At 30.6% G+C, this 12,815-nt stretch overlaps 3 protein-coding genes across 9 annotated transcripts; 2 read left to right on the top strand and 1 right to left on the bottom strand.

Moving 5' to 3' along the window:
- The first annotated feature begins 5,409 nt into the window (after positions 1 to 5,409).
- On the top strand, positions 5,410 to 6,930 carry Aprt (adenine phosphoribosyltransferase). 5 transcript variants are annotated; one of them, XM_076777234.1, is made up of 5 exons: positions 5,410 to 5,659; positions 5,857 to 5,976; positions 6,123 to 6,354; positions 6,429 to 6,507; positions 6,593 to 6,930. In XM_076777234.1, exons 2-5 carry the CDS (start codon positions 5,894 to 5,896, stop codon positions 6,730 to 6,732), a joined length of 534 nt encoding a protein of 177 aa, XP_076633349.1. In that variant the 5' UTR covers positions 5,410 to 5,659; positions 5,857 to 5,893; the 3' UTR covers positions 6,733 to 6,930. The 5 variants fall into 5 exon arrangements, with proteins under 5 accessions (XP_076633349.1, XP_076633347.1, XP_076633348.1 ...); XM_076777232.1 differs by having other exon boundaries at positions 5,433 to 5,545; XM_076777233.1 differs by having other exon boundaries at positions 5,433 to 5,545; positions 6,107 to 6,354.
- LOC143347728 (TBC1 domain family member 31) lies at positions 6,913 to 10,075 on the bottom strand. 3 transcript variants are annotated; one of them, XM_076777186.1, is made up of 5 exons: positions 8,370 to 10,075; positions 7,805 to 8,274; positions 7,465 to 7,694; positions 7,303 to 7,386; positions 6,913 to 7,239 (listed from the first exon to the last, which is right to left on the bottom strand). In XM_076777186.1, exons 1-5 carry the CDS (start codon positions 9,753 to 9,755, stop codon positions 7,115 to 7,117), a joined length of 2,295 nt encoding a protein of 764 aa, XP_076633301.1. In that variant the 5' UTR covers positions 9,756 to 10,075; the 3' UTR covers positions 6,913 to 7,114. The 3 variants fall into 3 exon arrangements, with proteins under 3 accessions (XP_076633301.1, XP_076633299.1, XP_076633300.1); XM_076777184.1 differs by having other exon boundaries at positions 6,913 to 7,386; XM_076777185.1 differs by having other exon boundaries at positions 6,913 to 7,386; positions 7,805 to 8,271.
- A 618-nt stretch (positions 10,076 to 10,693) lies between these two features.
- LOC143347495 (DET1- and DDB1-associated protein 1) lies at positions 10,694 to 12,815 on the top strand. The gene is made up of 4 exons (XM_076776691.1): positions 10,694 to 10,849; positions 11,221 to 11,359; positions 11,433 to 11,494; positions 11,572 to 12,815. Exons 1-4 carry the CDS (start codon positions 10,847 to 10,849, stop codon positions 11,677 to 11,679), a joined length of 312 nt encoding a protein of 103 aa, XP_076632806.1. The 5' UTR covers positions 10,694 to 10,846; the 3' UTR covers positions 11,680 to 12,815.

The raw sequence follows: 12,815 nt of genomic DNA, 5'->3' as shown, positions 1-12,815 counted from the left end.
ACGCAAAAAATAGTAATTCGCAACTCTACAAGTAATCGCGTTTACTGATCATTCGCAACGCTATTTTTAAAGCAAACATTCAGTAACTAAGTTTGCATAAAACCAATCGCGTATCGTGTCAAGTCGCAACACTACCCTGAAAAGAAAACGCGAAAAATAGTAATTCGCAACACTAAAAGCAAACGCGATTATTGCATATTCGCAACTCTATGTATATCAAAACCGCGAATTGCCCTGATAGCTGGCATGTATGGTGCAATCATGTACAAAGTACTTGCATACGTGAGCCAACCAACAGAATACAGGGGAGGGATGGCTGGCATGTATGGTGCAATCATGCAATACAAAGTACATGCATACGTGAGCCAGCCAGAAAATAAACTAACTACAACTACAGACGAGTTAAGTGACAAAGTAGTAACAGGAATGACTTTCCATCCTCATCCGAAGATGAAGATGAACAGCCATTTGTTGTAGCCCACTCTTGAAACAATTTGTCAGGGCTTCTTCAGCTCATTGAGAGCCTTTTCTTTCTTCGGCGGTCCTGCCGAAGCCTGAAACTTACTTAAGACTTGGCTCGAGATTTTGTGCAATACATAGTCTTCCAACAATATACGAATTGTTGAAAGAGCATACGCGATGAATCTCGAGCGGGACGAACGTTTCGTAAGGGACCTAATCACGACCGCGAGCGCGTGAGAGCGATTTAAGAGTCGCGCGATTCGAGGAGTCGAAAATAAAGCCAAAACAAACAGCATACACCGTTTGAATTAGCAAGATTTCTACTCTCAAAATCGTAACTACAGGAACAGAACTGCCACGCGAAAACGCGCCTACCCGAATGACTAATGTGGACAGTCCTGCTCTGACCCTACCTACTTAGATCTAGCACACACACACCAGAAAAAAGCTACCTACCTACCTAACCCTATATTTAAAAAATTGCAAAACTCATTCTCGCAAACAAACACTCCACGATTCTCATTCTTAATGTCCGGGCGCGACCTAAACTAGAGAGGACTCCCCGGGGTTCCTCCGACACCCGAACATTGCAAACATTCACACTCTAAGATACGTACCAATTTCTGAAATCAGCTGACACGGACTAGTGACCATTGCGTATTTATATTATAGATAATATTTTAATGTAATATAAAATCTTTGTATTATTTAATATAAAATAAAGTCTCTAATCAATTATGTTGTACTTGTTACTTTATTGTAGTATGAACTACTACAATCATCGTGTATTAAAATGAATATCTAAACAATAATATCAATAATTTATTTGATAAATTGGTAAATAGAAGTTCAATATTGCAATTTATAGAAATGTAACGAATTAAATCGAATTGTTTAATCGACGTAATTCCACAGCCTAACCACAAACACACACATGTGGAGATTACGTCGTGCACGAATCATTAGCCCAGTATCAGCCGCACACATATGATTTATTAGAAATTTTACAAACTAAATCATCGTGCCCCGTTGCATTCGCTCATGCAAATAGCACCTGGGCATGTGCATGAACTTAGGCAACGAGCACGGAATGATTATCCTGAAAATCCTGACTAGAAAAGTGATTAATTAAGTAAATGGTGCTAAACGGTATTTATATAATTTTTAGTAAAAATGACTCGACCTTTTTATATCTAATATATCAACAATAAAATATGTTAATATTGAAAAATATTTATTATTTCATGATTGAAATTTAATATTAAAATGAAAGATTTTACTTAAAACTTCATGATAAAATAATTTACTTTTAAAATTGAAGTACATTATTGAAATGAATTTATTAATTATTACTCAAAATATTCAATTATCCTTGGTCGATTCTATCATCAAAGTAAAGTTTTTAAAAGATGAAACTAATATGCATGTTACTTAGACTTGAAAATTGATCAATCGCGAAACGTCTTCTTGCACATGAAATACATCATATGATGTATTAATTAAGTAAACGATCAATTAATGTAAAAATTATTGTATAATGATATTGTATCTATATTAATTGGCATTCATATTCTACTCGGTCATATGATTAATATAATGTTTTCACATTATATCAATTTATATTCTACTTAATCATATAATTTATGTAAAGTTAATGAAAATATTTTACATATTTTATAAAAATTATATTATCACATTGAGAAACATTTATTTGTTACGTTAAAAAACGCGAGTGCAAGAAGACCCTAGCCTGCACTAAAAAAATATATCAATAGATGTTACTACTCGCGGGTATGAAAAATACCCGCTGTCACTAAACTCGTCAAAAATACTAAGTATACAACTGGTCATCCGTGTTGATTAGGATCTTTCATCCTACAACATGATTGGGGACCAGAGGAACAGAAATGTCATGCGACTCACTCAATCGTAGAGTGTAAATACTCGGATGACGATGTTGATCACTTGAAGTCATCAGCGAAGTCAGCATGGTCCTGCTGATTTCGAGGATGAAGTCCAGAGACTATCGGAAGAATACAAGAAAACAATTAGAATCTACTGTTAAAATTATAGAGATTTTTAATTAAAAATTTGAAAGTATAAATTTATCTTACATTGTTCGTTCGTGGTCCACCGCCCGATAGTCCTCTGGATACTTTTGCTGGTTTCCAGGATCAGGTTCAGAGACTGTAACAATTTGAATCTATTGTTAAAACTGTAGAGATTTTTAATTAAAAATTTGAAAGTATAAATTTATACTTACATTGTTCGCTCGAGGAGCACCGCCCAATTAGTCATCTTCAGTGATGCACTAACTCTAACCCCGATAACGAAAAGTTTTAACTTCAAATTAAAAAAAACAATCATTAGATATTAAATTACATTACCGCGACCGAAGATCGAAATCGACGAACAAATGATTCTATTCTCACGATTCAGAAAACAAGAGCCACGATGCTCTGGAAGTAATTTAAAACTGCGTAAGAAACACTGCTTCTATTCTCGCTCTACTCGGGGTCACTTTGCCCCGAGAAATAAACTGTTGCTACGCACAAGCACTGAAGCTACCGGCCGCATTGCGCGCGGCCAACAAATTTCCTGGAAAAAAAGCTGGAAAGAAAGGGACAGGAGAGAAGAAATACAATAAACACACGTGTGCTTTTCCTACTGGTTTTCTTTCTTTTCCTTATTCGTCAATAGAAATACTACTCACTATAACCGACCGTAAAAGATCAACGCTACGAAGGCGAAATATTTTCAAACAACGAAATATTCCCGATAAAATATTATTCAAGGAAATAATTACTCTAAAGTAATTATTCAATTTATAAATATTAAATCACCAATTTTCACAGTTAGAGTTGTAAGCATGATTATGTTCATTTAATCGGATGTTGGAATATCACGTACTTTTTATAAATATTCCGAAATTTGCAAAATTTAAAATTCGTTAATTAGTTATGCTCGAATAGCATATTCCAACTACGTAGTTTCTACGTTTTCTTAAATTTGCATCGAAATATGTATGCAAATTGCAATTACAACAATTTATAAAGAAAAATAAACAATCAACTAAATGAATAATACTCAGAAATGTGCAATCATGATCAGAATACAGTTAAATACAAACCATTGCAATTTACTGTTAATATCTACAGACGCCATTTCAAAGTATCACAAAATTGAAAATGCTTTAATATTATATCGAAGTAAATAAAAAATTCGTTAACCATTTTTATGTTTTATCTTAACACTGATCGATTATAAAATTTTATATCATGCTTGCAACTTAAAAGAACTCAATAAATAAACAAAAATATATAAATATAAATTTTACTTGTAATAATTGAAAGGTTACCAATATTCCGTTTGAAATTTCTTCGAGTCGTTTATCTAACATGGCGTCGTTTACGCGCCAATATAACGTTCCTTGATTTTGTATCCCAGGAAGAAACTGTAACAGAAACGAAATAAAAATGCATTAAAGTACATGAACGATTATCATAATTGAGTAATGATTAAATCCAAATTATATTGCAAGAAATCGTAATTGAATTCAGATAGACATGTTACTAATTAACACCGACCGAATGTCGGAGAAAAAGTACGGCACCGATTAAATATTTGTCACGATATTGATTGAATTTATGATCAAAAATATATTAATAGTAGGCGAAAGCACCGATAGAAAGTAAATGCGCCTAGTTATAGTGATAAAATATCAACAGGTTAGAAATACGTACCTTGTTAATAGCGAAACGAAGACAAGTCCAGACATGTCTGAACACGTCCTACTACTTTAGTTTTTACAGCACCAATGACGACCCTATCGCTGTACCTAGCAACGCTTGCAAATTGGGGGGGAGGGGGCGCTGCCTGACAAAGCTCATATTTCGAAAAGAAATCCGTTAATTTCGAATTCCAATAAGAGACTGTAACAGAAATAAAATAAAAATGCATTAAAATATATGAACGATTATCATAATTGAGTAATGATTAAATCCAAATTATATTGCAGGAAATCGTAATTGAATTCAGATAGAGAAAAAGTACGAAACCGATTCAATATCTGTTACGATGTCGATTGAATTTATAATTAAAAATGTATTAATATTATGCGAAAGTATCGATAGCAAGTAAACGAGAGTAGTAATGATGAAATATCAACAGGTTAGAAATACGGACCTCGTTGGTGGCGAAACGCCGGCACGTCGTGACACGTCTTACTACGTTAACTTTCAAAGTACAAATGACGATCCGCTGTACCCAGTAACGCTCGCGAATAGGGGGGGGGGGGGGGGGGGGGGGAAGCTCCGCTGTCTCCCGAAGCTTGTATTTCGGAAAGGAAAATTAAACCTTGTTTTCGAAACTTCGTTAAGTCACGGAATTAAGAATGTCTCAAGTAGAAACAACATAAATACCTTAACTTTATAATCATATTGATAGATGACGACATAAAGTATAAATTAAATATAACTCACACTTTTGTCGATTTGTAGTAGCAGACGACAAGATTCTTAAATTTGATTCACAAAGTCACATTTCTTACGCATAGAGTGCGAACGTGAGTCGACAAACGTTTCTGTTCGATTATCGATCGAAGAATTTCTGTTCTTCTAACAAAACGAACAAATTTTATTGATAATGATAATCGCTTGCAAAGTTAGAATATCTAGCGCGTAAATATATTTACACACAATCGCAATCTATTTGATCATCCTAAATTAAATCCTGTATCTCGAATAATTTTGTTGATACCGTGCGGTCGAGGTTACCCTAGATAGAAATCGCGATTTGTTGCTATGCAAAGCATCGATCTTCGACATTTCACGAAGATTAAATTCTCGATCGATAATGCGATTCATAAGCAAATCGATCGATAGATACTTTAATGTTAATCATGCAAATGTATAATGTGTGAATACATTAACTTTCGGAAGTCGAATTTCAGCTGTTATAAGAGCAAGAAGGGAAAGCTCACACTCACCTTCTTTCTCGATTTCTCGAAGTTGCGCGAAGCACCGAGCTTACGTAGTAAATGTGCAATTATGCACCAAGCAATTATATCATCAAAAAAATATGAGTACGATAACAGGATTAGTATTATAACTCCAATAAACTTTTATCTGCTTCAGCGTAGCCTGATCTGATAATGTCACACGTCCTACTGCTCAATTATATCAAATTTGGTCATACTGTATGTACCTAAGTATACATGTGTACTTACTAACACCTGTTTTTTGGAATCAAAACTTCGATATTTACACAAATTTCACATATTTTTACCATTTTTGCATTCTAACGGTGTGAATGTATATATTTACCTGCTTAATAATTGCAATATAGTGCACTATAATATTGAAATTAATTTATTATTTTTATTTTCAACCGTAGTACAACCATCGGTATTCGAGATTTTCAATTATTCAAAATGGATAAAAACGAAAAAATTAATTTGTTGCGGAATACAATTAAAAGTTATCCTGATTTTCCTATACCTGGTGTTGTATTTCGGTGAGTATTATGTCAAATTTATATTACATTGATTACTTTGATTGTGGATGATTAACCTCAAAACATTTCCAAGGTCATTTTTAAAAATTAAGGAAAAATAGATATTGGAGTTGAATTATTACGTTTCAAGAATCACTTATTTTCAGAGATATATTCAGCGTATTCCATAACATAGTAGCATTGCGTGCAATGAAAGATTTAATAGTAGAGCATACTTTATTTCTCGAAGTAGATTTGGTTGTAGGTCTTGATTCAAGAGGTTTCCTCCTTGGACCTATGATCTGTATAGAATTGGGGAAACCTTTTGTACCTATTAGGAAAAAAGGAAAACTTCCAGGAAAAGTTACACAAAAAGATTTTACTCTTGAATATGGACAGGTTAGAATTATAATTTATAACATTCCACTGTTAATATCGTTTTTGTTATTACTTAAAAAAATTTCTTTAAATAGGAAATATTTGAAATACAAACTGATTGCATAAAAAAAGACTCACGAGTGCTTATTGTAGATGATTTACTAGCAACAGGAGGTAAGATAAAAGTAATATCGGAAGTTTTCCCAGTTTTATGAAAGAAGTTAGTTTTGTGACATATGTTTTAACTGTACAAATATAGGTTCTATGGCTGCTGCAGTAGAATTAATAAAATCAACTGGAGCTGAAGTGATTGAATGTTTAGTAGTAATTGAATTAAATGCATTAAAAGCAAGAGAAAAACTTAATGTCCCTGTTCATTCATTCGTTCAATATGATTAATGTCTACTTTAAAGCAATATTAATGGGACAATTGTAAATTTAAGAACGTAAACAGCATAAGCTGCATAATATCATCATTGTTTATACAGAAACAAAGTAAATTAATATTTTTAATCTTTTATACAAAAATGATTTATTATATTAATAAATTGTAGATATTGTATACAAATTTTATAATAAATTTCTACAAGTTAAGAATGTTTATTCATTAATACTTGATTCCACTTTAAATATTATTGTATTTCAATGCTTTTCACATTAAATCTAAAAGTTTTGATTTTGTTATTTAAAACAGGCCTGACGAATTGGCGAATTGGCGTGAACCACAATTGGACCTTTTCACTAGTTCGTTAGGCCTGGTTTAGAATTATTTTATTATATATCAAGTATTTTCTGCTCTTGATTTCTGAGATCGTAACGAATTCAAGAGGCTTTGTACTTCATATTCTAATTCGTCTACATCTCGCTGAAGTTTTTCGTAATGTTTTGATTTGTTATTTCTATAATCTACAACATCCTCGTCATTTGAAACATTTATATCTAATTCTGGAAGATTACAAATATGCTTACACGTTTCCAGTGTTTTCGCCGTATCTGTTGTTCTGAATTTCCAATCTATATCAGATAATTGTTCTTTGATACATTTTTGTACTTCTAAAAAGTATATAATAATTTAAGCCTTCATAATTAATTTACTGTCATAATGCTTTTATTGCCTGAATAAAATTTTACCAGTCAATCTTGTTTGATGAATTTGATCCATGAAAGCTTCTGCTTCATGTTTCAGTCTGTTTGCTTCTGCAATTTCCATAACTTTATAGTTATGTTTACGCATAACTTGTTCTTTTTTTCTTAACTTCTCCAATTCCAAAATAGAAATGTCATCAGTTAAAAATTTTGGAAAATCATGCAACATGAATGGTGGATATGGTCCTTTTAAAGGCAATGTAATTAATTCATTTCTAAAAAATAAGAGTAATTTTTATACAATATATGAGATAGTTTTAGAAAGTTCTTATTTGTTGTCAGTTATTAATTATTAAAAAATTATTATAATCCATAATTGTTTTACCTGAGATAGCGATTAGGATGTATTCTTAATGGTATATCATTATCAAGTTGTTGAGCAACTTTTAATAATTCCTTTGCAGTGATATGACCTTGACTAGTAAAATATCGTTTAAAGTTTTCTGGCGAATGTAATGAAGAAATTATGATTTTACGAGAACAAATACTATAAGCAATAACACTTAATAACAAAAGCGAAGGCCTTTTATAAGATATTAAGTTGTCCCAAAAAATTAACCACTCAGGACCAGATAAGACTTCGCTCATAGCAGTTTTTAAAAGTGGCCATGCATATTCACTGGATGTTACTCCTCGTTCACAAAAAATATTTAACAAAGATGGATCTGTATACAGGAGAATATTTTCTATTATACCTAACACATTTAGAGGCGGCAGAGGGTGATATTCAAACCACTTTTGACAATAATTTAATAATATGCTTAGCATGAGTTCAAAACCAAGTAAAGGATCCTTCTGTAATAAAAAAAAAATTGTTATAAAAAATAAAGCTTCATTATTCTTCAAATGCTATTCTTTATTTCATTATAGTAAATCAATAACCTTATTACCTGAAAGACCATAAGAAATGGAAAAACTAAACTTGGTAAAAATGAACATTGACTTAATAAAGGACACCACTGTATTAAACAATTTATTATTGTCATCAGCAATGTTCTCTTACTTCGATTTGCCAATGGGTAGTTTTTGAGAAGTTCTGAAGTAAAATTTGCATTTGTTGCCTTGTTAGCCAAAGCATTGTATGCATTTCTATTGCCTCGCAATTTTAAAATAGTTGACCATATTAATACACGATATGCTTCAGGATATTCACCAAACTCTTTCAAAATGGGTATTAATCTTTCTGTACGCAATTCTTGTTCCATGAGTTGCTTAACACATTGTAAATGATCACATTTTCCATGTGCTTGTGGTCTGCATGATTCCTTTATTTTTGACAAGGTTTTACATTTTTGTGAAAATAGGTTTTCTGCAATTATTAATTTTAAGTGTCCTTCTTGTTCTATATAAGCTATATATCTGCCAGTTGGAGAGACTGCAATTTTCCTTATAGGCTTGATTGCTTGTAGAGTATGAATAATACAAGATTGATTCAGATCAAAAAAGTAAAGAGTGGAACTTGGTGAAATGCATATTAATACATTATTTGCTCCACCATCTAAGGGTAATGGCACAAGTAACAATTGCTTTGGTCCAACAAAGTTATCTGGTAAATCCAAAATCTTCAATAAATTCCAATCACATGTGTTTAAAATAACAATTTTATTTTGAGCATTAGATAAAATCATTGCTCTTCCATTTTGTGTAAAAACAAAGTCTTTAATATTTCGCACTCCAAATGTTTTTGTATCAATTTTCACATCATCTTCCAATCGATCAAAGTTCCAGGTTTGTAAAGTGTCATTACAATATAATACAACAATATGTCCTAAATTCGAAAAACTTGCTTTCTTTATTACGACATTCTTTGTACTAACTCTTAGTTGTTGAGCTTTACTACAAGAATTTAGACACCATATTATAACTTCTTTGCATGAACTAGTTAAACAATAATTTTTATAAAAGGAAACATGTACAGGTGGTAATTTGTGAGCAATCAACAAATAAAATTGGGTAATATTTACATTTATTTTCAAAATCTTTATATTGCCTGTAGTAAGACCCACTAATATCTCAAATTTATTTATTGGATTAAATATTATAAATGTTGGTTGTCCAATATTTCCTAATTTTTGGTAAGATGGTGAACTATTTGATATGTCAACATAATATAAATATCCAGCTGAATCAGTTGTAACAAGATGTTCCTCAGAGCAATCAAATGCTACATGTGTAAAATTAACTCTCAAGGAACACTGTGTTCTCTTAATTATTTCTGGTTCAAGTTCAAAAATATCATTAACTTTCTTCAAATTCTGCCATTTCTTCTTATACATTATATATTGACTTATATGCAACAAACAAGCCAAGTTTATTCCAAGTTTTTTGTCATATTCTTTACTATTAATATAAATTAAATCTAGGTTATGTTTACATTAACAAATGTCAAACACAACATTGTTTACATCGTTTGAATCCAATGTTTATACAATTTTGTATCCATGAAAATTGAAAACAACCAAGCAAACATAGGGAATGCTAATCTTGTCTGTTTTCGATGTTTTAATTGCAAAACAAAGAAGAATAGAAACTCTACAACAATGCACCGATTGTTAAGGTTAAGACCAGTGTGGCGGCCACCAGTGATCATTGAATACATCGATCAAGAACGACAGTGCCCTCTTGGGTATGGGGGGCCCCCAATTTATTTAATTTAATATTAAAAATAAAAAGTAATTCAATTCTCTTTCCAATATCTTATATTGTTACGATTCTCGTCTTTACTATAGTATGTTTTCGAATTTGTACTTGTGTGCACATGATTCGTCTGATCTAAATTTTATTTTTGAGTTTAGTTTCCTTGAAATTGTTAATTTTTGCCATAAACTTTAATTTACTGAAAATCCACGCAACAATATCAGTATTTTGAAGGGAAAAATATTAATTCTTCTTCTTGATGTCAACATCGTAATATTATTATACTTTGCTATGTGTAAAGCTTCGCAAAATATCAATGCATTACTAAGATTCTTTAAAAACAGTGAATGATGTACTATTTAACATTATGACAAAGATCATTATAAGTTCAAAGAGTTTTGATTGAGATTTTCAGTTATGTTCTTCATCAGCGATTACGAAAAATCATCGTAATTTTAAACGAATATAATCGAATACTTGTGATTCACAAGTAGCAATTCTAGCCATCACTAGTGCCTAGTGCGTCAGTACTCGGCAAGTGGAATAGGATCTAGATATTTCGAATTCTATGGTTTGAAGAAATGACGGTAGTTGATTTTGCATCAATTAGAGCGTTCTAAACGTTTCTTTAAGGTGTATAAATATTTCGTGAGATTGTGAAGTGGATATGATTTTTTAATTTAATTTTTTATTGTAATTGTAATTTATATAATAAGCTTATCGTTTAAAAATGGTAAGATTTATTTTTTATCTGTACGCAGTAACTTTCGTTTTCAATATAAAATAGTTTTTTAGGTTATATACATTTTATTTTAAATTATTGCGAAAAAAAATAATACTTTTCTACGTTATCTGAACGTTTTGTTTACAGCTTTGCGTGATGTTTTTTTTTTCATATAAAAAGCAATTCTCAAAGTTTTGAGTTTCTATTATGCGTACAGTAAATAATAAAGCCAGAACATTTAATTTTCAGATATTTTCCGTATCCTATTTTACTTAACTGAGAGAGAAAACAATTTTAATAGTTAAAATACTGATGTTAATATCTATTTAAAAGTATTGTTCACTCTGTAAGTTTTACAATTAAAATCATTTTATGTGCAGTCTGTTGCTGAGTTTTTAAAGGATTTACCTTCACACAATGAAAATAATTTTGCTAATTTTCATACAGACAATGGGAATAGAATATGTATAAAGAAACCTTCTCTTTATCTCCCTACAAAAGATCATCCTTCAGGACAAAGTAAGTTTTTACTTTATTACTGCTTAAAATAATTAAATTAAACATAGCTTATTGGTGTGGTTATTGTTTATAGTTATAGTGACAGAAAAAACAACCATACTATTAAGGTACCTTCACCAGCATTGGGACAAAAAGGTATGAGTTATATATTGAAGAAAACTTTTAATCAAGCAACAGATTTCTTAATATACTTATTAACAAAATTTTTTTAGAATGCTGATAGGAAACGAGATTTTGTATCTGCTAATGGTGATTCTGAAGATGATGGTACAACTGTTCGTAGCAAAAGGCCACGTCTTGATCTAAACAATACCCTTTAAAATATATTGCACAATTTTGATTTCCATTACCCGCTGAAATACATTTATACGTGATCAAAACAAACCACAAAAGGAACAGCATTGGTCAAACATAATTTGGGAATACTACGAACATATCTATATGTTAGAAAAATTATTTCAAAACGTTACTTGTAGATTTTAAATGTATAATTTGTGTTTGAATTACATTAACCTCTAAAAATATAGAAAGTACGTTTTTAAATAATATTTCTTTAGATATGTAAAATTATCGTTTACCGGAAATGACAATTTTTGCATTGGTTTCATCTGCTCCTTTCTGTACTGTATTGCTTGTCTGAAATTGAGTTAAAAAAGTTGATTCTAGTATATTGAGTAATACATTACTTTAGAATGCACAATATTTAGAAACAGATGTGTTCATTGTTATTTCATTTTATATTGCTATTATTGTTTTGTGGTTATTGGTTTGAAAGGAGCAGAAATCAAGTAAAGTAAGTAAAAAAGTAAGTATTAATTTTGGTTTAGTATAAGACAATGTCTCAGAGCATTTATCCTGAAGTAATTTTTTAAATTATTTTGCAATATATATTTCATATTTATGTTACATAATATAGTGATAAGTTCGTGATATATATTTAATTTACAAAAAAAATAGGTGTAACATAGTACTTTTTATTATTACGAAAATTTCAGTTTATGCAGCTGGTTTATATCTTTTTGACTGTTATTTAAATGCAGATGATAATCTAATGAAATACTAACCTGTATAACATTTATACGTATAGGAAAGAATTTGCTCTCACATGCTTTAAAAAAAAAAATATATATATATCTGGATAGTATCATTTATTTTATGAGAATAAATGTTAATGTTTACCAAAAGAATTATTTCATATTTTTGATATGACAACTCTTTCAGTTTTAGACAAAGAATATTTAAACCTATTAAATTCGAACTTAATCATATGGAAGAATATCTCAACAGACTTTCGTTTTTGAAATGCATAAATGTAATGATATATTACTTATCGTATTAAATTATATATAAAGTACAATTAAATAAAAGTTAATTATTGTACTTCTTTACGTTTATGTTTATTTTTAATGTATTATATGTGCAAAATGTCAAAATTATATAATTTAATAGAATTAAA

The sequence above is a fragment of the Colletes latitarsis genome, chromosome 11, assembly GCF_051014445.1.
Source record: "Colletes latitarsis isolate SP2378_abdomen chromosome 11, iyColLati1, whole genome shotgun sequence".
NCBI classification, from domain to species: domain Eukaryota; kingdom Metazoa; phylum Arthropoda; class Insecta; order Hymenoptera; family Colletidae; genus Colletes; species Colletes latitarsis.
The sequence above is the reverse complement of the archived record's forward strand: the minus strand, read 5'-3'. Positions and strand labels throughout refer to the sequence as shown.